At 42.4% G+C, this 23865-nt stretch overlaps 1 protein-coding gene across 1 annotated transcript in view; it reads right to left on the reverse strand.

Annotated features, from left to right (window-relative positions):
• Positions 1-20056, reverse strand: part of LHFPL1 (LHFPL tetraspan subfamily member 1) — a 61350-nt gene extending 41294 nt beyond the window's left edge. Inside the window, exons 1-2 of the mRNA XM_040265108.1 lie at positions 19925-20056; positions 10284-10922 (exon numbers count right to left, since the gene is read on the reverse strand). Of these exons, the coding sequence (XP_040121042.1) occupies positions 10284-10734 (451 nt within the window). The 5' untranslated portion in view covers positions 10735-10922; positions 19925-20056. The remainder of the gene's footprint in view (positions 1-10283; positions 10923-19924) is intronic.
• Positions 20057-23865: the final 3809 nt, after the last annotated feature.

The raw sequence follows: 23865 nt of genomic DNA on the forward strand, positions 1-23865 counted from the left end.
CCCAAGGACTGCAGCCTCTCAGGCTCCTCCATCCATGGGATTTTCCAGGCAAGAGTACTGGAGTGGGGTGCCATCGCCTTCTCCGAAGGCAACATGAGCTGTTCTCAATATTCAGTGAGGCCAGAGAAAAAGATACGGACCTAAAGAAAAAATAAGAAAAGTTTAAATAGGAAAACAGAAGGAACTTTCTGATGGTGAGAGAGGGTTTAGAAACTAAAAAGAATGACCAATTAAGGTTAGAAATTCCCTTCAGTGGAATGCTTAAAATTAGAAGACATTCTTATCTGATAGTCTTAAAGGAAATGAAACTGGTCACTCAAAAGACTTTTCTAGGCTCTGAAATTTATCCAGTGGCAATTTGGAACAGCACTCATTTTTTTTCTTACTACAGATAAACTGAAATCATATGATATGAAGAGGTATGCACCAAAGTATGTGATCCCAGAGTATACACAATGGGTTAAGGACAGAATTGGAAACGAAACCGCAGCCTTTTCCTGCTTTTAGTGTCTACCGTTGGAGAGAAGAGTTAATAAAAAATGAGTTTTTCCACACAGAGTAAAAAGAAAAAAACACATGTTTGTAAAAGAACAGCAGTTCTGTATCCCAGCCTCCACATTCAGATCTCTGGGATGGGCATGAGCTCTTGACTTTTCAAGCAGGGGCCTGTGTTAGCTGAATGCCTTTCCCAACATGGCTGGAGAAACCTTCCACCTTCTCCAGCCCTCCTGCTCCTTAGACTTTACCATGCTGAGAAGTTCAAGTCAGAGATTACTTTTTCCAGGAAAACTTTCCTCACCATCCCCAGTGCCTACCCTAAGCAAAGTTACATATTCCTTCCCTCTGCTCCAGAAATATCCTGTGCTTGCTTCTGTGATCAGAATATTCTGTGATATAAGCCCTTAAAACTGCTACCTGCTTTCATTACTGGACTGTGCATTCCTTGAAGGCAGGTATCATATTTCTCTTCAACTATGTATCCTTGTTACCTACTTATTACCTGGTATGTAATAAGTGCTCAATAAATGTACCTGTGTCAGAGTATGCTCTGCCTATCTAACAGACAGCTTCCTTTGTTCCCACTTCCCAAGGGGGGAGCCTTCTGAAAGGATCTCCATGGTAGAGAGGAGAGGTCATCCTAGACACTCAATACAGCTACAGAATTTTAGAGAAGGAAAGGCCTTTGGAGAGTATCTACTCCAATCCCTCTCCATTACAGATGTGGGTGCTGAGACCCAGAGAGGGAAAGCAATTTACTCAAGGTCGCAGAGCCAGTTGCTGGCAATGCTTTTCTTACTAATAAAAGAGATCCTTAGAAGTGTTGTTCTTCTAGAGACAGGTGTCCAGAAATGATCACTTTTTGGCAACAGTATCTATAGCAGACACTAGGAATCTTATAGGCATTAAGATTCAGAGAAACAGCACGATGGCTTAAGAGAACAATACAATATTATATACTTGAAAGTTGCTAAGACAATAGATCTTAAATGATCTCACCACAAAACAATTATGTGAGGCGATTTATGTGTTCTCTAACCTTATTGTGACAATCCTTTCACAATGCATATGTGCATCAAATCAATGTATTGTACACCTAACACTTACACAATGTTATGTCAATTGTATTTCAGTGAAGCTGGGGAAAAAGAGAAAGAGAAAGAGATTGGGTTCTGTAGTCCCTAGACCTAATTTCAAATTTCAGCTCTGCCCCCTAGAGGCTGTGTGACTTTGGCAAGTTACTTAATTTCTCTGTGCCTCAGTTACCTCATCTTTAAAATAGGAATAACAGTACTGTAACTTACAGGGCTGTTTCAAAAAGTAGTACTCATAAAGCTGCCAGGCACATAGAATGTGCCCAATAAAGATTTATTACTATTATTAAACAGCAGCCTCTCCCTCTGGCTTTTCCTTCACTTTCTACTTATATTCACCATGCTAATTTCTTCCTCACATTTTTGTCCTCATAACAGCTGAAAAGTCAAAAGCTGAACAACGCTTGATTTAAAAGTCACCTGCTTGGAGTTGTTTTCTTGCAATTTTTCTCAGGCACCAAGCCAGAAAGTAGGAATCTGCCAGGTCTGTGTTCTGTCCCAGTGCAGGTGGCCACATGCTCTTCTCAACCTGCCCTACCACCCCTCCCATCCCCCATTCTCCCTGCTGCCTTTCAGAGTGCTGCTGCTGCTGCTGCTAAGTCACTTCAGTCGTGTCCGACCCTGTGCGACCCCAGAGACGGCAGCCCACCAGGCTCCCCCGTCCCTGGGATTCTCCAGGCAAGAACACTGGAGTGGGTTGCCATTTCCTTCTCCAATGCATGCAAGTGAAAAGGGAAAGTGAAGTCGCTCAGTCGTGTCCGACTCTCAGCGACCCCATGGACTACAGCCTAGCAGGCTCCTCCGACAGCTGAGCACAATAGGTTGTAAACATACTTCATGGACTTGTAACATACAAGTGCATACTTCATTGCACTTGTATCAGAGGATTATATCACATTTGATCATAGATGGATAAAGATGTCCAAGGAGACAAATTATTATAAAAACAAAGTCACAGTGTCATTTATCCTCATTGTTGAAAGGTTCTGTGAAGACCCACAAGATCTTCTAGAACTAACACTCAAAAAAGATGTCCTTTTCATTATAGGGGACTGGAATGCAAAAGTAGGAAGTCAAGAGATACCTGGAGTAACAGGTAAATTTGGCCTTGGAGTACAAAACGAAACAGGTCAAAGGCTAACAGAGTTTTGCCAAGAGAATGCACTGGTTACAGAAAACACCCTCTTCCAACAACACAAGAGAAAACTCTACACATGGACATCACCAGATGGTCAATATAGAAATCAGATTGATTATATTCCTTGCAGCCAAAGATGGAGAAGCTCTATACAGTCAGCAAAAAACAAGACTAGGAGCTGACTGTGGTTCTGATGATGAACTCCTTATTGCCAAATTCAGACTTAAACTGAAGAAAGTAGGGAAAACCAATAAGCCACTCAGGTATGACCTAAATCATAAATAGATTCAAGAGATTAGATCTAATAGACAGAGTGACTGAAGAAATATGGATGGAGGTTCATGACATTGTACAGGAGGCAGGGATCAAAACTATCCCCAAGAAAAAGAAATGCAAAGAGGCAAAATGGTTGTCTGAGGAGACCTTACAAATAGCTGAGCAAAAAAGAGAAATGAAAGGCAAAGGAGAAAAGGAAAGATATACCCATCTAAATGCAGAGTTCCTAAGAACAACAAGGAAAGATAAGAAAGCCTTCCTCAGTGATCAATGTAAAGAAATAGAGGAAATCAATAGAATGGGAAAGACTAGAGATCACTTCAAGAAAATTAGAGATACCAAGGGAACATTTCATGCAAAGATGGGCACAATAAAGGACAGAAATGGTATGGACCTAACAGAAGCAGAAAATATTAAGAAGAGGTGGCAAGAATACACAGAAGAACTGTACAAAAAAGATCTTCATGACTCAGATAACCATGATGGTGTGATCACTCACCTAGAGCCACACATCCTGGAATGCAAACTCAAGTGGGCTGTAGGAAGCATCATTATGAACAAAGCTATTGGAGGTGATGGAATTCCAGTTGAGCTATTTCAAATCCTGAAAGATGATGCTGTGAAAGTGCTGCACTCAATATACCAGCAATTTGGAAAACTCAGCAGTGGCCACAGGACTGAAACAGGTCAGTTTTCATTCCAATCCCAAAGAAAGGTAATGCCAAAGAATGCTCAAACTACCACACAATTGCACTCATCTCACACACTAGCAAAGTAATGCTCAAAATTCTCCAAGCCAGGCTTCAGCAGTATGTGAACTGTGAACTTCCAGATGTTTAAGCTGGATTTAGAGAAAGCAGAGGAATGAGAGATCAAATTGCTAGCATCCACTGGATCATCAAAAAAGCAAGAGAGTTCCAGAAAAGCATCTATTTCTGCTTTATTGACTACACCAAAGCCTTTGACTATGTGAATCACAACAAACTGGAAAATTCTTCAAGAGATGGGAATACCAGACCATCTGACCTGACTCCTGAGAAATCTGTATGCAGATCAAGAAGCAACAGTTAGAACTGGACATGGAACAACAGACTAGTTCCAAATAAGGAAAGGAGTACGTCAAGGCCGTATATTGTCACCCTGCTTATTTAACTTATATGCAGAGTACATCATGTGAAATGCTGGGCTAGATGAAGCACAAGCTGGAATCAAGATTGCTGGGAGAAATATCAATAACCTCAGATATGCAGATGACAACCTCCATTATGGCAGAAATTGAAGAGGAACTCAAGAGCCTTTTGATGAAAGTGAAAGAGGAGAGTGAAAAAGCTGGTTTAATATTCAACATTCAGAAAACTAAGATCATGGCATCCAGTTCCACTATGCATGCATGCATGCCAAGTCACTTCAGTCATGTCCGACCCTGTGTGACCCTATGGACAGCAGCCCACAAGGCTCCTCTGTCCACAGGATTCTCCAGGCAAGAATACTGGAGTGGGTTGCCATTTCCTTCTCCATCAGTCCCATCATTTCAGGGCAAATAGATGTGGAAACAATGGAGAGTGTGAGGGGCTTTATTTTGGGGGGCTCCAAAATCACTGCAGATGGTGACTGCAGACATGAAATTAAAAGATGCTTGCTCCTTGAAAGAATAGCTATTACCAACCTATACAGCACATTAAACAGCAGAGACATTACTTTGCCAGCAAAGGTCCATCTAGTCCAAGCTATGGTTTTTCCTGTAGTAATACATATATTGATGTGTTTGCTGTGGAGACAAGGGAATATGATCAGGGTATGAAGACTTCAACAACATCAGTAATAGTCTATTCCTTAAGCCTTATGATGCATATATCTGAAATATTTTATACTACACTTTCAAAAATAAATAAGTCAGCCTGAGAGGCTATGTAGAATCCAGAGTGTCAGGCATCAGCTCTTATTCGGGAGGTTTCAGTTCAGTCCAGTCACTCAGTCGTGTCTGACTCTTTGCAACCCCATGAACTGCAGCACACCAGGCCTCCATGTCCATCACTAACCCCCGGAGTTCACTTGGACTCATGTGCATTGAGTCGGTGATGCCATCCAGCCATCTCATCCTTGGTCATCCTCTTCTCCTCCTGCCCACAATCCCTCCCAGCATCAGGGTCTTTTTCAATGAGTCAACTCTTTGCATGAGGTGGCCAAAGTACTGGAGTTCTAGCCTCAGCATCATTCCTTCCAATGAACACCCAGGACTGGTCTCCTTTAGGATGGACTGGTTGGATCTCCTTGCAGTCCAAGGGATTTGCAAGAGTCTTCTCCAACATCACAGTTCAAAAGCATCAATTCTTTGACGCTCAGCTTTCTTCACAGTCTAACTCTCACATCCATACATGACCACTGGAAAAACCATAGCCTTGACTAGACAGACCTTAGTCGGCAAAGTAATATCTCTGCTTTTTAATATGCTGTCTAGGACCTTAGTTGGCAAAGTAATATCTCTGCTTTTTAATATGCTGGTCATAACTTTCCTTCCAAGGAGCAAGTGTCTTTTAATTTCATGGCTGCAATCACCATCTACAGCGATTTTGGAGCCCCCCAAAATAAAGCCTGACACTGTTTCAACTGTTTCCCCATCTATTTGCCATGAAGTGATGGGACCAGATGCCATGATCTTAGTTTTCTGAATGTTGAGCTTTAAGCCAACTTGTTCACTCTCCTCTTTCACTTTCATCAAGAGGCTTTTTAGTTCCTCTTCACTTTCTGCCATAAGGGTGGTGTCATCTGCATATCTGAGGTTATTGATATTTCTCCCAGCAATCTTGATTCCAGCTTGTGCTTCTTCCAGCCCAGCATTTCTCATGATGTACTCTGCATATAAGTTAAATAAGCAGGGTGACAGTATACAGCCTTGATGTACTCCTTTTCGTATTTGGAACCAGTCTGTTTCTCCATGTCCAATTCTAACTGTTGCTTCCTGACCTGCATATAGGTTTCTCAAGAGGCAGGTCAGGTGGTCTGATATTCCCATCTCTTTCAGAAGTTTAGGAAGGCACTAAGGAATCTGCATTTAATAAGCACACCAAGAAATTCTTATACAAGTGCTTCAAGGACTGCTCTGAGAAACACTGTGATAGAACTTCCTCTCTAAAGAGATTAAACAGCCATTAAAAAGAATACATTTGAATCAGTCCTAATGAGGTGGATGAAATTGGAGCCTATTATAGAGTGAAGTAAGCCAGAAAGAAAAACACCAATACAGTATACTAATGCATATATATGGAATTTAGAAAGATGGTAATAATAACCCTGTATGCGAGACAGCAAAAGAGACACAGATGTATACAACAGTCTTTTGGACTCTGTGGGAGTGGGAGAGGGTGGGATGATTTGGGAGAATGGCATTGAAACATGTATAAGATCATATATGAAATGAATCACCAGTCCAGGTTCCATGTGTGATACAGCTTAGGGCTGGCACACTGGGATGACCCAGAGGGATGGTATGGGGAGGGAGGTGAGAAAGGGGTTCAGGATGGGGAACACATGTATACCCATGGCGGATTCATGTTGATGTATGGCAAAACCAATACAATATTGTAAAGTAATTAACCTCCAATTAAAATAAATAAATTTATATTTTTAAAAAAGAGATAAAGAAAAATCAATGACACCAGTGCATAAAGCCCAGGGCTGAGAGTCAGAAGGCCTGGACCACATTCTCTGCTCTGCTTCAAATCTTCCACATGAGTCTTTGTTAATAGGTTAACTTCTTTAAATACCATTTCCCAAACAGAAAGCCACTTTTATAATCCTTGCTCAACATGGTAAAGATAAGTTAAATGAAGACTGATGACAGCTTGGAAGACTTTTCAGGAAATGCTTGGTTTGCAGAGAAAATAATGGTTTTTAGAAAACACCACCCTTTCCTTGAATCACATTCTCAGTGATCTGTCTCCAGTGGCAATTTTCATTCAGTTTGAAGCATGTAGCATTAGGACCTTACATGGAGCAAAACATTAGTGCCTGTCTGGGTTTGTTGAATTCTATCTGCTTAACTAAACCAAAACAAAAAAGTCCAGAGTGGTAGTTCTCACTTGGTTTGGGGAAAGGGAACACAGCACACACATCAGAGTCACTGGGGAAATTTTTAAAAAAATGTAGCCTTCTCCCTGTTGCTATGTATATCAGTATGGGAAAGAGTGAGAGAGACCATTTTTTTAAACATTCCAGGTGATTCTGATACATTCCCTGCTCTAGAAAGATTCTTGGCCTCCCTCAAGTAACCTGATCCAAGATCTTACACTTTTTCCTGCCAAGACTTCTTTATATTTACCTCTCACCTATTTCTTCTTCAGTTAGCTCTCCATGAAGGTAGAGGATAATTCACAAGCATCTTGCATGTGTATACACAGGGGAATGTAAATAATGACCTTATTCTCTGGGATCAGGGGCCAGCTGGTTGGAAACCTCAGCATCCCTGGGGTTGAAATAATCTCCTGACCAGATGTTTCCTTCCCTGGTTAGAGGAGGGCATGAAGGTCCCAGTGGAAGGCTCTCTGGACCCTACACTTGTCCAGCTGGATTGGCTGCAGGTGGAGCAAATAGGACCCAAGGGCCCCATCAGGTCACCTTGCTGAATCTGACTCAGGCCAGCAGTTCTTTATTTCTTCCTGTCTCTCCCACTTCCCACCGCTCATCTCTGTGGACAGCCGCCAAACTGGGGAACAAAAGTCAGGCAGAGGGGAGGGAGTAGTTCTTAATGGATACTCCATCTCTTCAGTGGTTTGAGGTCTGGCAGAGATAAACCAAACCTGAAACAAATGCACTCCTCCCCCTGATATATTTTGGTTAATGCACTAGCTGCTGAGAAGCAGTCCGGCCTGGAGCAATGAAATCAATTTCCCTCAGTTGAACAACAGGCTTCAACTTAACCCCCACAGCTCTTTCTCTTATGTCTTTTATCCATGTAGCTCAAAACACTCTTCAGGTTTTGCTTTCTGCTAATAACAGTGCCCATCTCTGAGGAGTGAGGCACAAGATCCCTGAAGAACCTTGGATAATGGTTGTATGCCAAGGGATGCCTAGAAAATATGATACATTCAAGCAGGCTTTACCATTCCTTCACATCTGATATAACCTTGACAGGCTCCAGTTTCTAAAAGAGAAATGAAAATGACTCTTAGTTGGCTGGTATTACAGATGGGGAAGTTGTGGAAATTCAGCCATCTGTCCAATATTATTCCCTTGCCCAGAGAGAAACCTTGTAGCACACCTTGGGTCTTAATTCTTTCCATGACTACTGTCAAATGGCATTTTATTCTTGAGTTTTAAAGATCTTCATCTAAACGTAAACACTGTGACTATGTTCCTATGAGCAATAGCTAATGGGGAATATAAAATGGCACAATCATATGAGATGAAACTTATACTGATGTTTCTGTTGCTTCTGCATGACATCTGCCACTCAGTTAAAGTTCTTCCCCACTCAATTCATGGATTAGTTCATTAGATTAGAATGCTAATTCAAATTACAATGAGTCTAAGGAAAGAGGGAAACAGAAAACATCACCTTAACTGGCACAAAAGAGAATCCGGTACTTTTCATAAGAAGGCAAGGAAATCATAATATCTTAGCTTAGGGTTTCTCAACCTCAGCACTATTGACATTTGGGACCAGATATTTCTTTGTTTTGGGGAGTAGGCAACTGTTTTATTCTTATGCATTGTGGTATATTTAACAGCATCCCTCACCTTTATCCACCGATTGTCAGTAACACCCTCCCTAATATGTGATAACCATAAATGTCTCAAAGACATTACTAAATGTCTTCTGGTGGAGGTGGGGGGTGAAGGGTGTAAAAAGTCAGTCCCTGATGAGAAGCACTGTCTTAGCTCATCACTATCATTGCACCCCAAGACCACTTGAATGCAGTCATTGGAGAGAAGAAAAAAATTAGGATCTGGGCTATCTTGCCAATGAACCAATTCAAGGAAAGAAGGGAAGTGAACATGAGAGAGGTCAGTCATTTGCTTAAAACCACAGGGCAGCTTACTGAAAGAGCCAGAAGTGGGATCGAAGTTTCCTGGCTCCAGTCACCCACACTGTGCTGCTAATGGAGATGACAGTTATAATGAATAGGAATTCTAAAACTTCAGGAACAACAACAAACTTCAGCCATAGATTCTACCAGCACTTTTTTCCATTTCCCCATCCAGGTGTGAAAAATAGCTCATATATTCACACACATATTTGCCTGTGTCTAAACTTGCCTTTTTCTTCTCAGTTCAAATGAAACCACTCCCATTGCTTTCCTACTGTCTGCCTTTTTAGCATTTTGTTCTTTCTTAGCTCATCCACACACTGCAGCATCCCAGGTCTCCTGCACTAAATTTAGAGGCAGACTGAATGAGGGAAAAGATAAGTAGAGTGAGTTGGGGCCAGAGGAAACCTGGATAGACTATTGATGGCTACCAGTCAGGGCTAGCCTTAGATGTTGCCAGATAAGCGGTCAACTGCAGTCTGCCTGGCAGCTAGCATCTCACTATTAGAGATGTATTTTTTTGGTGAGGACTGCATATTAAACTCATTCAGTAATTAGCATCTTTGTGTATGTGTTAATGAGATCACGGTCCTCAGATAACTACCAGTGATCAGGGATCTTAGAGGTCAAGTTTATTTGGGAACTGTAATACTAGGGTATAGAGTTGTATACCCTACGAGTAGTGTACTAGGCTGCTTCCTCTGCAAAGCAGACCTGGATAATACTGTTAAATGGGCACTCTGCAGGCAAACGAATGTGATGAAAATCAGGGCCAAAAAAACAGATATCAATTCTGCCTACTAGCCAATCTTGCTGTGAATAAAACTCTGATGTAGATTGCGCTTTGGGGAGTCCCAGACCAGGTATTTCAAAGGAGTCCCCATTCAGAGACTTGTTGTTGTTGTCCAGTTGCCAAGTCATGTCTGATTCTTTGTGACCCCCTAGACTGTAGCACCCAAGGCTCCTCTGTCCATGGGATTCCCCAGGCAAGAATACTGGAGTGGACTGCCATTTCCTTCCCCAAGGAATCTTCCCAACTCAGGGAATGAACCTGTGTCTCCTGCATTGGCAGGCAGATTCTTTACCATCTGAGTCACCAGGGAAGCCCATTCACAGCCTTAGCACATTCACAGCCTTAGAGTTGGACAAAGAGGAGAAGCTCAGAGTGGATTTCCCTGTAAGGCAACACGCCCACTATGCCCACCCCTGCAAAGCTCCCCAACCTCTCCAATCTCAGCCACACAGTCTTACCTCCCACAAACTGTGCAGCTCCCATGCAACGTCCCATCATTCTGGAGATGAGTTCTTCCATGCAGCAGCCCAGGACAGCAGCCAGTGCCACCAGGAGCAGCAGAGCACAGCCAGCACCTGTCACCACCGTGCACATCTGCCAGGCCAGGCTGGGGATGGCACTGAAGCTGGCATAGCGCCCACACTCTTCAACCATGATCAGACTCTGCCCCTCTCCCCTCACAGGGTAATTGCACCTCCGGAATGTGCTGAATGACACTGGCTTCCCCAGCTGAGATCCAAAGAGCCAATAAGGCAGGAAGTAACTTGTAGAACTGGCCACGGCGGTAACAAGGGACAGGAAGGCCCAGAGGGTCCCCACCAGGGTCAGGCTGCTCCTCATAGTCCCAGGTTTCTCGGTGGGGATGGGGAGATGAGTCGGTTCACAGCACCAAATGCAGAAAGTCGTCATGTAGGCTCCACCAGGCTAGTTTTCATCTGCCTGGCCAGGCCCAGGGCTCAGTCATGTGCTTCTTGGCCCTTACTTCTGGATAAGGTTATTGTCTTGAGGACCATTTGGGTCCCTATTGGATTCTGCTCTCCACCACTTTTCCCATCTTCCCTTCCTTCCACCTGGTTCAGACTTCTATGATTTCTAGGCTGCAATGGAAGAACCACAGAAGTGAATTAGTGACTGTTCCGTCTACTCCAATGCAGCCTGTCTGAGTATGTGAATGCTAAGTCATTTCAGTTGTGACCAACCCTTTGTGACACTATGGATTATAGCCTGCCAGGCTCCTCTGTCCATGTGATTCTCCAGGCAAGAATACTGGTGTGGTTTGCCATGTCCTCCTCCAGGGGATCCTCCCAATCCAGGGATTTAACCCACATCTCTTACATCTCCTGCATTTGCAAGCAAGTTCTTTACCACTAGCCTCACCTGGGAAGCCCAATGCAACCCAAACAGACAGCTTTTAATTCTTGACATCTAGCTGGGAACAAGGGGTAGGAGGGAGGCCTGAATCAAACCTAGGCTCTCCAGAGAGCCCCCAATTTCTGATGGAATGACCTTGTTTACCTGAGGCTTGGAAGGAGGTACTGCCTCAAGAGGGCCAGGAACCAAGGTGCTTTCAGAGAATGAAGGAAGAAGGAAGATCACTCACAGCACCTGCCCATACTCCAAGGGAAAAGATGGAAGGAGCACTCACCATGGAGTTAAAGCATGTGCCCATTTGACCTTAGTAGGATATCCAAGAGAGCATTAACTTGGGCTTTCTCAGTATTGCATCAGTTAGGTTTAAATGGGTAAATAAAATAAGGGGCACCTAGTCTTATTCCCTATGTTCATCACTGAGTGAGCTCTGTTTAGTCACTTTTCCCCAAGAACAAAATGGGAGGCACCTTCCCAAACAGTGAGAGTTGTTTAACACTAAACTGTCTACTAAGAAAAGCTGCCCAGCCCTTTGCTGAACATAATCATGAAAACTTCTCTCTCTGAAACAGATCTGCTTCCCCCTGCCTGGCCACAGGAACATAGATCTCGAGCTGTTAAGGGCCTTTCAAAATGCCTTTTGGAACAAGTCATCTCAGATTCAAGACGCTGAGTGCCTTTTTAGATCTAATCTCCTCAGCCCAGCTCACAAATGGCTTTCACAGACCCCACTGTCAAAAATCAACTGCTTCCCTCCCAACTACATTAATCTGCCATTGCATTCTGGCCTGTTTCTCGATGAAAGCAGCCAGAGACCACACTGCAGCCTGCTGACAGCACTGTGAACATCTCCAGCAAACAGATGGTGGAATCTGTTTCAGAAACTTCTCCATGATTCATCACCACTGCTTAAAGTTACAGGTGGTGGGAAAGGGGAGAGGGGGGTAGGGGACCAAAGGCAGGGAAATTATAGGAACTGTCCTTGGGGTCACCACCTTGCCAGTTGAGACATGGCCAGAAACAAGTAGCAGTTGTACTCAGGGTCTCAAGGACCTTGCCCAGCCATGAGCCATGTCACAACTGTCATCAAACAATGTCTGGCATGAAGCAGGCACTGCCATCCAAGTATGTTTAATGAAACCCATTCTAGAGAAGCATCCAATTTCTAGGCTGGCAGAAATCTTGATGAATCACCTAATTCAACCTTTTTTTTTTTTTTTTACATATGGGGAGGTGTGGCCTTGTAAGTGGGTAGTGATTTCCCCCAAATCATGGAGAAGCTAGCAAGCAGCCAGATTGGAATAAGAAACCCAACCTACAGATGCCTAAGCCTGTACTGTTGTACTCCACAGTGCAAACCAACCTCCTCCTCTATCACTTTACAAATGGAAATACAGAGAGGAAATGATTTCCTCAAGGGTAAAGAACTAGTGAAGTACCCTGGCTGGATCAGAGTCCAGTTATCCAATTCTTAGTATAATGCTCTTTTCTTGCTTCACCACAATTCCCCTCCCAATATAGATATATTGTGTGCTGTGTGTTTTGCGCAGGAAGGGAGCAGAGACTATAAATTGCAGGTGTTTACTTTGGAATGTTAGGGCTTGGGAAGAAAGTGCCCTGAGCTGGGCTCCAGGGAATGAGGCTTTGTGCCTGAGAGTTGGGGGAATGAAAGAAAGATGTGATGCAGGGTTGAAAGCCAACAGGAGAAGTGAAACTTGTCTTGAGTAATTGCTGTTAGAAAGCAGGTATGCTTGGCCGCAATGAGGTAATGCCTCTGCTTGCTATATTAGAGCATGTAAGATTATGGAAAATGCAAGCAGCTCTCTTTTATGAGATCACTTCCTGGTGAAGAAGCCCAGGCCAGAGGATGAGAGGAAACAAGCTGATAAACAGCTGCTGGGTGCACCATCATATTCCCTTCCAAGACCATTGTTTCATGTGCTCTGCCAAACAATCAGGTAAGTAAGAAAGGTAGCACCCCCTGGTTTACAAATGAGCAAATATGGAATCTAGAAAAATGGTACTGATGAACCCATTTGCAGGGAGAGAATGGAGATGCAGATGTAGAGAGTGGACTTGTGGACACAGTGGGGGAAGGAGAGCAAGATGAATGGAGAGAGTAGCACTGACATATATATACTATCACGTGTCAAGTAGATAACTAGTGGGAAGCTATTGTAGTCCAGCCTGGTCCTCTGTGATTACCCAGAAGGGTGGGATGTGGGGAGGGGAGGGAGGCTCCAGAGGGAGGGGGTATATGTATAATTACTGCTGTTTTGCATTTTGTATGGCAGAAACCAACATTGTAAAGCAATTTTTCTCCAATTAAAAATAAATTTTAAAAAGAAAGCTAAGGAACTTGCCCAAATTTACACAGTGACTCAAATGGCAGCACCATCATTTCTCACCTCTCACTTCACCCTCCCCATATTCTTCCTCATCTCCCCAAAAGTGTTTTGACGAAAAGCCTCCATGGTTTCCCACCCACAATGGCAAATCTGTTTGAGGATGATGAAAAAAAATCAGACAGGAAGGACAGGCAAGGCAGGAGGAAAGCGACTTTCTCTACCCAGCATGTCACCACCAGGACCAGGGCATTAGATGTTTCAAGTTTGTAGTCAGAACTAACCCATATGTCCACCATGAATGTTTATCATCTTGAGATCAAGTCCCAGGACAAAAGCCAATAGAAGGGCAGAGAGTATAAGGCAGAGAAAGGGACTAAATCAGTGAGTGGTACCCAGACTATACTAAAATAGGAGGAGGGCTTCTGATATAAGGTAATCACCATCTGTGCCAAGTCAGGCTGTTTAAAAAACTATAAGACTACCAACCACTGTTATCATCATTTCATTTTAAAGATGCCATTTTGAAGCCAAGAGATAGGAAGGTGGAATTACAAAATTCAGTTTAAATTACATATGTTTAGCTTTAGAAAAACTCATTGGCTTTCAGAATTTAAATTAAATACTTTCAACTTCAGGAAAAACTTTCTCCTTATCTCATTTAGAACTAGGATGTCCAACCATGCTAGTTAACTTGGGACTAAGGGATGTGGGATTGTCAGGGATGAAACTATTAGTAGGAAAGACCCCAAATGGATGAGTTAGTCATTCTTTCTAGGACTAGAAGTGTGGTGAGCCAGCACAATCCATGGACAGCAGGTTGAGAATCACTGACACAGATAATTTTCTCTTGCTCTCTCTCCAGGACTCAAACAATAAAAAGTGAAAAGTGACCATGGAATTAAATAATGGAGAGATGAAATCTTTATATCCTGAAGGTAAAATCTTTCTGAATCATAGGCTTGACCTCATGCAGTCAAAAAAGGGAGGTCAAAGATCCCATTGCTCAATATTTTCTGAGCACAAAATAAGCCCCAGCCCAGCTTCTCCTATGGCAATGGGCCCTGTGGGGTCTGCATGTACACTGTTATACGTTCACACAGAGAAATGCATTCAACCAAATGCTTTGAGTTACTGCACCACCTGTCATGGAGTAACCTCCCTTCATGACAGCCCTCCAAAGCAATCAAGTTCATTCCCAGGAGCTAGCCAAGTCTCTTTTACATTCACATAAATAAAAGTCATACACAATGCTATACTTCACTTTACTTCTCTTGCATATTTCATGTAGCAATCACTTTGTTTCCCTGTCCTGGAAGGCCTCACCACACAGCCACACTGGATTTCAGAAACCAAGAACTCACCCTGGTGCTCCTGCTAAATGGTCCAGTAACCAGGTATTGCTAGGTTGGCTACTGTCCCTCTTTCTTTGTTTATCACATGGTCTCTCCCCCTTGGTTGCTCTGTCTCCTCAATGGATCACATGCCTGTTTCTGAGGGTGGCTGTCTGAGATGCAGTGAGTGTGGCTAGAAAGTTATAATGACCAGAGTGGAAGCATGAAGACTGTTCTAAATTTATTGTCCTTACTATAGACTAGTAGTAAGGATACTGTGGTCATTCTAAAATAGACTCATGGATAGAGGTCATTTCAACCTATAAGATGCAGGAAACACTGCTAAGTCATACATATCAAATGATCATCTATACTGCTTTTAAAGAACTCTAGAGAAAAGAGGACTCAACAGTTTTTCTCTGTAGCTTGATGACTCTCACTGTCAATAAATCATTTATATCTCATTTTAAACCTTTTTCTGATACAGTTCAGTTCAATTCAATTCAGTCGCTCAGTCGTGTCCGACTCTTTACAACTCCATGAACCTCAGCACTCCAGGCTTCCCTGTCCATCACCAACTCCCAACTTAAGACCAATTCCTTTGGTCAGGTCCTCAGAGGAAATGGAGGACAGATTGGCCACTGTCATCCAGACAAGAGCCCTTCATCAACACAGATTAACTCAGATTGCTGGTATCTTGTGCTCAGTTGCTCAGTTGTGTCAAACTCTTGCAACCCCGTGGATGAGCACTCACCAGGCTTTGCTGTGCATGGAATTCTCCAGGAAAGAATACTAGAGTGGGTTGCCATGCCCTCCTCCAGGGAATCTTCCCAACCCAGGGATTGAACCTGTGTCTCTTGCATCTCTTGCATTGGCAGGAGGACTCTTTACCACCTGAACCACAGGGGAAGCCCTGCTGGTACCTTACCTTTGGACTTTTCCTCCCCCAAATGAGCACTCTACCTCTCCCTGTGGTGTCTCCTTCCCAAGCCTGTAATCATTTGTTCTCAACTTTTCACTCCTGTGTATCCCTACTTATATGTGAGCACTTACTTAGTATCAGTGAAACTGGAAACATTGCTCTTGTATTTTTCTTGGTGGAGAAAAATAAAGCAAATTCTTCCAACACCTAGCTCCTCCCCAGTCTCCATGGAAAAGGACTCAAAACACTACTGGTTTTGGACTGGTTTGTGAGAAGCAGCTTTGTTGGCACTGTTATTGGCAAGGGAATATGAATGGGCATTTCTCCTCACACCCCCAAACAGTGTGCATAGCCTACTAGCCAACTCTTTAACAAATAGTGGGTTGGCCAAAAAGTTTGTTCAGCTATTTCCATAACAGCTTACAGAAAAACCTGAAAGAACTTTTTGGCCAAGCCTATTCATCATACTCAGTGTTGAGACTTTAAGAAATAATTAATAAGCATAGGCATATGGTTTCAGTGCATAAATAGAGTCCTACTCTGGTGGTTCAGACGGTAAAGCGTCTGTCTACAATGCAGGAGACCCGGGTTCAAGCCCTGGGTTGAGAAGATCCCCTGGAGAAGGAAATGGCAACCCACTCCAATACTGTTGCCTGGAAAATCCCATGGACAGAGGAGCCTGGTAGGCTACAGTCTATAGGGTCGCAAAGAGTCAGACACAACTGAGCGACTTCACTTCACTTCACTTCCAGAAAAATTTCTTGCTCTTGTATCGAATTGGGTATATAAGCAACATGACCATTCCAGATCTTTCTGCTTCAGTGCATGCTAAGTCACTTCAGTCATGTCCAACTCTGTGTGACCCTATGGACTGTAGCCCGCCAGGCTCCTCTGTCCATGGGATTCTCCAAGCTAGAATACTGGAATAGTTAGCTATTTGCTTTTCCAGGGGATCTTCCCGACCCGAGATGGAACCTTGGTCTCCTGCACTGCAGATGGATTCTTTACCACAAGTGCCACCTGCTTCAGACACAGCCTCAAAAAGAATCTATAACCATTTTCCAAGTATTTCTCACCTGATTTTCTGCCACCTGAGTTCCCCCAGAATTTTCTCCTCTATACATCTCCACAATAGGCATCTCTCCAGATTCTCCTATGCCTGAAATCATCTCATGACTTATCTACCCCCAGAATTGTGTTTGTTTACCATTCGTATCGTGGTGACTTGAAGACCTCACTTTCTGTAAGGTTTATTGAGGTACACTTGATATATGAAAATCTGCACATATTCAGTGTATATATCTCGATGAGTTTGGACACATGCCTACATCTGTAGCACCATCACCACAGCCAAGACACTGAATATATTCATAATCTTCAAAAAGTTCCTTGTAATGAATTTGGGTCAGTTCTAGTGAGGTGGATGAACCTAGAGCCTGTTATACAGGGTGAAGTAAGTCAGAAAGAGAAAAATATCATGTATTAACCCATATATATATGAAATATAGAAAAACTGTACTGATGAACCTATCTGCAGGGCAGGAGTAGAGATGCAGACCTAGAGAACGGACTTGTGGACATAGAGGGTAAGGAGAGGGTGGAACGAATTGAGAGAGTAGCACTGAAACATATAAACTACCGTATGTAAAACATATAGCTAATGGGAAGTTGCGGTATAACACAGGGAGCTCAACCCAGTGCTCTGTGACAACCTAAAGGGGTGGTATGGGATGGGGGTAAGAGGGAGTTTGGAGAGGGAGGAGACATGGATACTTATAGCTGATTCATGTTGTTGTACAGCAGAAACCAACAAAACATTGTAAAGCAATTATCCTCCAAGTAAAAATAAATAAACAAATTGAAAAAACAAGTTCCTTGTATTGTTTTGTGGGTTTGTGTGTGTTAAGAAAACTTAACATAAGGTCTATCCTTGCAATGTATTTTTGAAGTGCACACCACCATACCACAAGCACAAAGCTGTACAGAATATCTCTAGAAGTTACTCACCTTGTGTAAATGAAACTTGATGCCTACTGAGGAACAGCTCCACGTTCCCCCTTCCTCCAGCCCCTGGCAACCACCATTCTACTCTATGCTTATAAAGACCTCACTTTAGGTCTAAATCTTGTCTTTCAAATCCTCAGCTTTCTTGCTTGTGGATTGTCTTTCTAAGTCTTCTCCCTCCTCCCATCCTCTTTTAATCTGGGGTAGAAAGACTATCAAAAATACCTGTGTTGGGTTTGTTTGTTCATTTATTTGCATTTCTCCATCCTGAAGTGAAGATGTTCACCAGGAGGTAAGATCTTGGGAGGCAGGAAGCCAGGGAGTTAGTGCCGAGAGAGAATCAACCGAGTCATCAATAACCCAGAAGGTCAATTCTAAATAATCACGTTGGCCATGGAGAGACAGGGAAAGCCCATAAAAAGAATCTCCATGTTATATCCTGGGCTATTCCCTTTCTCCTGGGTCTGAGATTAGAAAGGTGGAAATTGGAATGATTTCCCTAAATTTTATATGAGCTTCTCCCTTCTTTGTAAAAATAAAATAAAATACTGCTCATTGAGCTCCCTGTCTTTTGCTTTGGAAAGTGGGGTATCAATCAGAGATCTTCACTCCAGGTCTTATTTTGCCTGGACAGTGCCACCACCTTTAGTGTTCAATTGGTCAGCTAGGAGACCTCTCTCACACCCTCCATGGGTTAGGAACTACTCCAACCAGCCTGCTCTGGCAAGACACAGTTAAGTTCTATCAACAATGGATTAGCTGGTAAAGCATTTCCCTACAACTTTAAGTTAACATCCCCAGCCCTAGTATTGTTGCCCAGTACTCCTTCTACCCATGACCTCCAGTAATGAATAAAATGCCACCACAGCTGACCTCCTCCATTCAATGAATCTAACCAGTGTAGGAAGAAGGTGCACTGAATGCTTCTCCTACTTCAGCAGACATGAGAGGCAGCCTGGCATGTGAAGAGTGTTTTTCAAATGGGGTCCCCTAACACCTCTGCATCAGAATCACCATCAGTACTTGTCCAAAATGTAGACTACAACCTCCTTTTAGGATTCACTACATTAGAATCTATGGAATTTGCATTTTTCAAAAATCCTCAGTTGATTCTGATAGAAACTAATGATTGAGAAATAGCATCTTCATGGACAAGAGTCCAGATTTTGGAATCCAGATCTGGGATAGGGTCCTGAGGTCTGCCCCTTACAAGTTAAATGAACTTGAAAGGCTCACTTAAAACCTCTGAGTTTGAGTTTCCTCTATAAAATGAAGATGATGGAACACAGAGTTCAAGTGAAGTAGCATCTGTGCTGTTATCCTAACACCAGGATAGGTAATTCTCCCATCTACTAGAGAAGACAATATTGTCCCATTAAGTAATAGAGAAGACTCAGAGTCGCTCAAGAAGGAGAGCATTATTCCTCTTCCCTTCCTCCCCTAACCAGTATCTCAGTGACTTCTCCTCACCATGAGACTTCTTTCTGCTTTGTTTCCTACCATGAAACAGAATCATTTGGCCTAGTGTTCCTTTCAAGAATGGATTTATAGCTAAACTATTTCAGGTTTTTCTGGAAATCATCATGCTTTGGCACACAGTAGGAACTCAAATATTTACTGAGCAAATGCAATCTTTTACTTCCAGTCCAACTCACTTCAACATCTGCATTTCAGTTTAACCCCAGCACCCCATTTCAGTACCATAACCCCAATTTTGGCAAGTCTAAGAAGTCAACCCAGCACATCAGCAAACCCGATCCACTTTTATTTTTATAGACAGGTCAGAACAAAATCCTTCCCTCCACTCCCAGAGACACGGACTTCCTCTCCTCAAGTTACCAACTCTCCAGGGGAAACCAACCAGCATTTAACTCTTAGGTCTTCACACCGTGTCAACACAAAACGGGAATCCAGCCCCGATTCCTCTTAGCCTCTGTGTAAACAACAGACTTGAGGAAGTAAAAATGAACCAGTTTGCCTTTGGGAAGAAAACAGCTTCTCTGAGCTGTCAGATGAAAGGGCAGGAAGCCTGAGAAAGGAAGGGGAGGAGGGGGGCTGAGCAAGGGGAGAGCAAACAGTTTCTTATCCAGCTGTTTCAATTGTATTTGGCCCAGTTGCAAATTTACCTTCTGACCACGAAGGCTGATTGACTTGTTCCCTCTCTTCGGACTCACATCTGAGGAAAAACTTCTCCTCACAGCTTGTCAGAGGGGATGGGAATTCCAGCTGCTCTTTGCAGTGATGCCTGAAAAAAACTTGCTTTACCTTTGGGAGAGAGAGGCGGAGTCTAACCTAATGGGAATTAACTCCAAACATGCTGGAGTCTTCAAAGTCAGCCTCAGACATGCAGGCACTTGTAGCTCAGCGGGCACAGCATCCCAAACCTCATCCTCACGGATGCCAAGTCAGCTGTGCGAGAGTAGGTGAGAGTGTGTGCATGCATGTGTGTGTGTGTGTATGAGTGTGTGCAGGCATGTCCACACTTGAACTGCATACCTGTCTCACTTCCTCACCTGCTGCCCAAATGCCTGCTGAGGAATAGAGGTTCTCCCTAACTTCCCAAACCCTAAATAATCTCACCATGTATATTACATAGCAGATTTACATGGCTGGAAATGACTCAGTAGACACATGCCTGAAGGGAGTAGGACAGAATAGACTCTTTTCCCCAAACTGATTTCCACTATATGACAGGGAAGGTGCTCCAACAGGGCCATCCATGACTCCAAGGTGTCGCAAGTTTACCTTGAAAAAGTAAAAATCACACATTAAAAAGGCTAAATAATACTTTTTTAAAAAATGACAGTACTATCAAAAAATAATAGCAGCACTACCAAAAATCAATGTTTAATATCCCAAAGCACCAATAACTGTTTTTGAGAGAGAGTTGAGAAGTCTGGAGATTCATGAAGTTTTGCCTGACACTCTGCTCCAAGGTGATGTCATTTCTCCCACCTCTAATGTCCCTGGCACTCTATATTTATTTCAGGAAATGTATTACCTTCTACCTTGTATCAACTTTTTGCATATATGTCTCCTTTCACCTCTGAGTTGCCTTGTGAACAGGGAACTTGGCTGAACAAAATGAGTTAGAAGAAAGAATGGTAACTAGCTAAACTTACTAGAGCATACTGTTGTGTTGTTGTGTGTTAGTTGCCCAGTTGTGTCTGACTCTTTGCAATCCCATAGACTGTAGCCCTCCAGGCTCCTCTGTCCACGGAATTTTCCAGGCAAGAATATTGGAGTGGGTAGCCATTCACTTCTCCAGGGTATCTTCTTGAACCAGGGATCCAACTGGGGTTTCCTGCATTGAAGGTGGGTTCTTTACCGTCTGAGCTACCAGGGAAACCCGAATAGAGCATACTAGACTGATCCAAAGAAACTCTCCTTCCATAATGGCCCACTTACCTTCTCAGAATGCTATGGAGGTTATCAGGCCTGTTATAATTCAGAATATGAGAGCAAATGAACTAGCAGTTTAGCACATTCATTGTAGCCTGAGTATTTAACGAAGTTGTTGAAATTTTTCCCACAGGCATTCCTGTCTTTCATCAGTGATATAGCCTTATATTCATGAATGTATGCATTTGTCTATCTTGCTACTTTCCACCAGCACTTTCTAACCATTTTTTTTCCTGCTCCAGCACACTGATAAACCACATTCCCATCTGTAATAATGGCTTACTAAGGGAGTTTCTGGGGGAGGAAGAGGTGACCCCATAGGTTGAATGTCAAACTTTCAATAGTATGAACTCCCAAGATAAGTTTTATAATCTTCCTGTTCATGTCCTCTTGAGCACCACTGCTTCAGATATGGGACTATATAAAGCGAAATGCTGACCCTTTCCCATTAAAAATAAGTCAATATTAACAGACACTGTGTGTGAGATATGGCTGAAAATTTTGACATCAGAAAGATAGTGATTCCATGCTATGCATTGATAATGATTGCCTTTTGCTTAGTGGCTACACCTGACATTTGGGTAACATCACTATCTGCAATTCTAAGAGAGCTAATTTTTACTTACCTTTTTTTTTTTAATCCTCTTTTTCCTGTGCCTCCAGTTCTTTTGAGTGGAATACCATGGAAACGTAAATGTATGCTAAATAATAATCAAATTTATTGAGTAAAGTTTTGTTTCCTGTTCTTAATTTAACAATTGATAGTGACCTTGGGGAAAAAAATTGCTGGCATCTTGCAGCTCTTGGTAAATTTACATCTGAAAAGCCCTGCTTCCATAATATCATATGGGAAGGACTGAGAAGGGAACACATCTTATTAGTCATTTAAGGGACAGGGTGATATATAATATTTTAATAATACTAAAATGGATATTGGTCAGGGACCCGGGGAATACTTACATTCTGCCTTTGATCAGTATGAAACAAGAGATCCTGCAAAGATAAAATATGGTGACAGGTGATTCACCCCCATTCTTAGTTTGCAAAACACTGCTCTGTACAATAGAATTTCCCAAGCAGAATCAACACTCCCACAACATTTGCAGTCTAGACAAGGAGTCAGCAAGCTGGAGCCTGTGCCATGCACCAAATTCAATAGGCTGCCTGTTTTTGTAGTTTTATTGGCACACAGACATAACTTATTCATTTATGTATCATCTATGGCTGTTTTCATGTTACAGCTGAAGAGTTGAGTAGTTGTGACAAAGATTTCATGGTCCACAAAGCCTAAAATATTTACACTCTGGCTATTTAAAAAAAATTCTGACTACTGGTTTAGATCCACACCAATAGATTATAGCAGAGATATTATGTTGTTATAAGAAAGATGTTGATAAAAAAGGGAGGGAAAGTGAAATAAAGAGAAGATGTATAGAACAGTCTTTTGGACTCTGTGGGAGAGGGAGAGAGTGGGATGATTTGGGAGAATGGCATTGAAACATGTATAATATCATATAAGAAACGAATCGCCAGTCTAGGTTTGATGCAGGATACAGGATGCTTTGGGCTGGTGCACTGGGATGACCCAGAGGGATGGTACGGGGAGGGAGGAGGGAGGGGGGTTCAGAATGGGGAACACTTGTACACCCGTGGCGGATTCATGTTGATGTATGGCAAAACCAATACAATATTGTAAAGTAATTAGCCTCCAATTAAAATAAATAAATTTAAATTAAAAAAAAGAATGCACTAGAGATTAGAATAAGCCAAATATTCGCTAAGTCTACAAAAATGTATTTCTCTGTTAACTGGCTATTTTTTGAACCTGAGTTTATGTACTTCTCCAATATGCTTTAAGTCTTTAACTGACAATTTTATAGACATATGTCACATACCATGAGGGTCACCCTTTAAAAGTATAAAATATGGTTTCCTTTTTTCTTTTTACAGAAAATGTGGTATGTTTATTTTTTTTTAATTTAAATTTAATTATTTTAATTGGAGGCTAATTACTTTACAATATTGTACTGGTTTTGCCATACATCAACATGATTTTTTTAGTATATTCACAAAGTTGTACACTCCATCACTGCAATATAATTCCAGAACATTTTAACCACCCCCGAACCAAGCTAGCATATAACTTAAATTATTTTTCCTCTTTTGTCAGAGCTGCTTTTTCTTTAGGGGCTACTTTTTTAAAAATTTTAAATAAACTTTCTTCTTACTCTGGTTCTATGCTCTGTTCTAGTCTTACTGGAAGGGATCATTTATTTCCAGAGCCCCATTGCCTTTGAACCTGGGAGAATTTGCATTATGTGCATACAAATTTAAAACCACATAGATCCTATGACCTGTCACTCATGCAGGTTGCATGCAGTAGCTACACCTTGCTTATACTATATTTTCAGTTCTAGACTGAAAACCTAGAAATGAAATTTATATTTCTTTTCTTTACATTACCAAGAGATTAAAATTTTATTGAAGTATAGTTTATGTACAGTGTTTTATTAGGTTCTGCTGCTGCTACTGCTAAGTCACGTCAGTCGTGTCCGACTCTGTGCAATCCCATAGACAGAAGCCCAACAGGCTCCTCTGTCCCTGGGATTCTCCAGGCAAGAACACTGGAGTGGGTTGCCATTTCCTTCTCCAATGCATGAAAGTG

This window comes from Oryx dammah, unplaced genomic scaffold (assembly GCF_014754425.2).
Source record: "Oryx dammah isolate SB20612 unplaced genomic scaffold, SCBI_Odam_1.1 HiC_scaffold_23, whole genome shotgun sequence".
Taxonomy (NCBI): Eukaryota; Metazoa; Chordata; class Mammalia; order Artiodactyla; family Bovidae; genus Oryx; species Oryx dammah.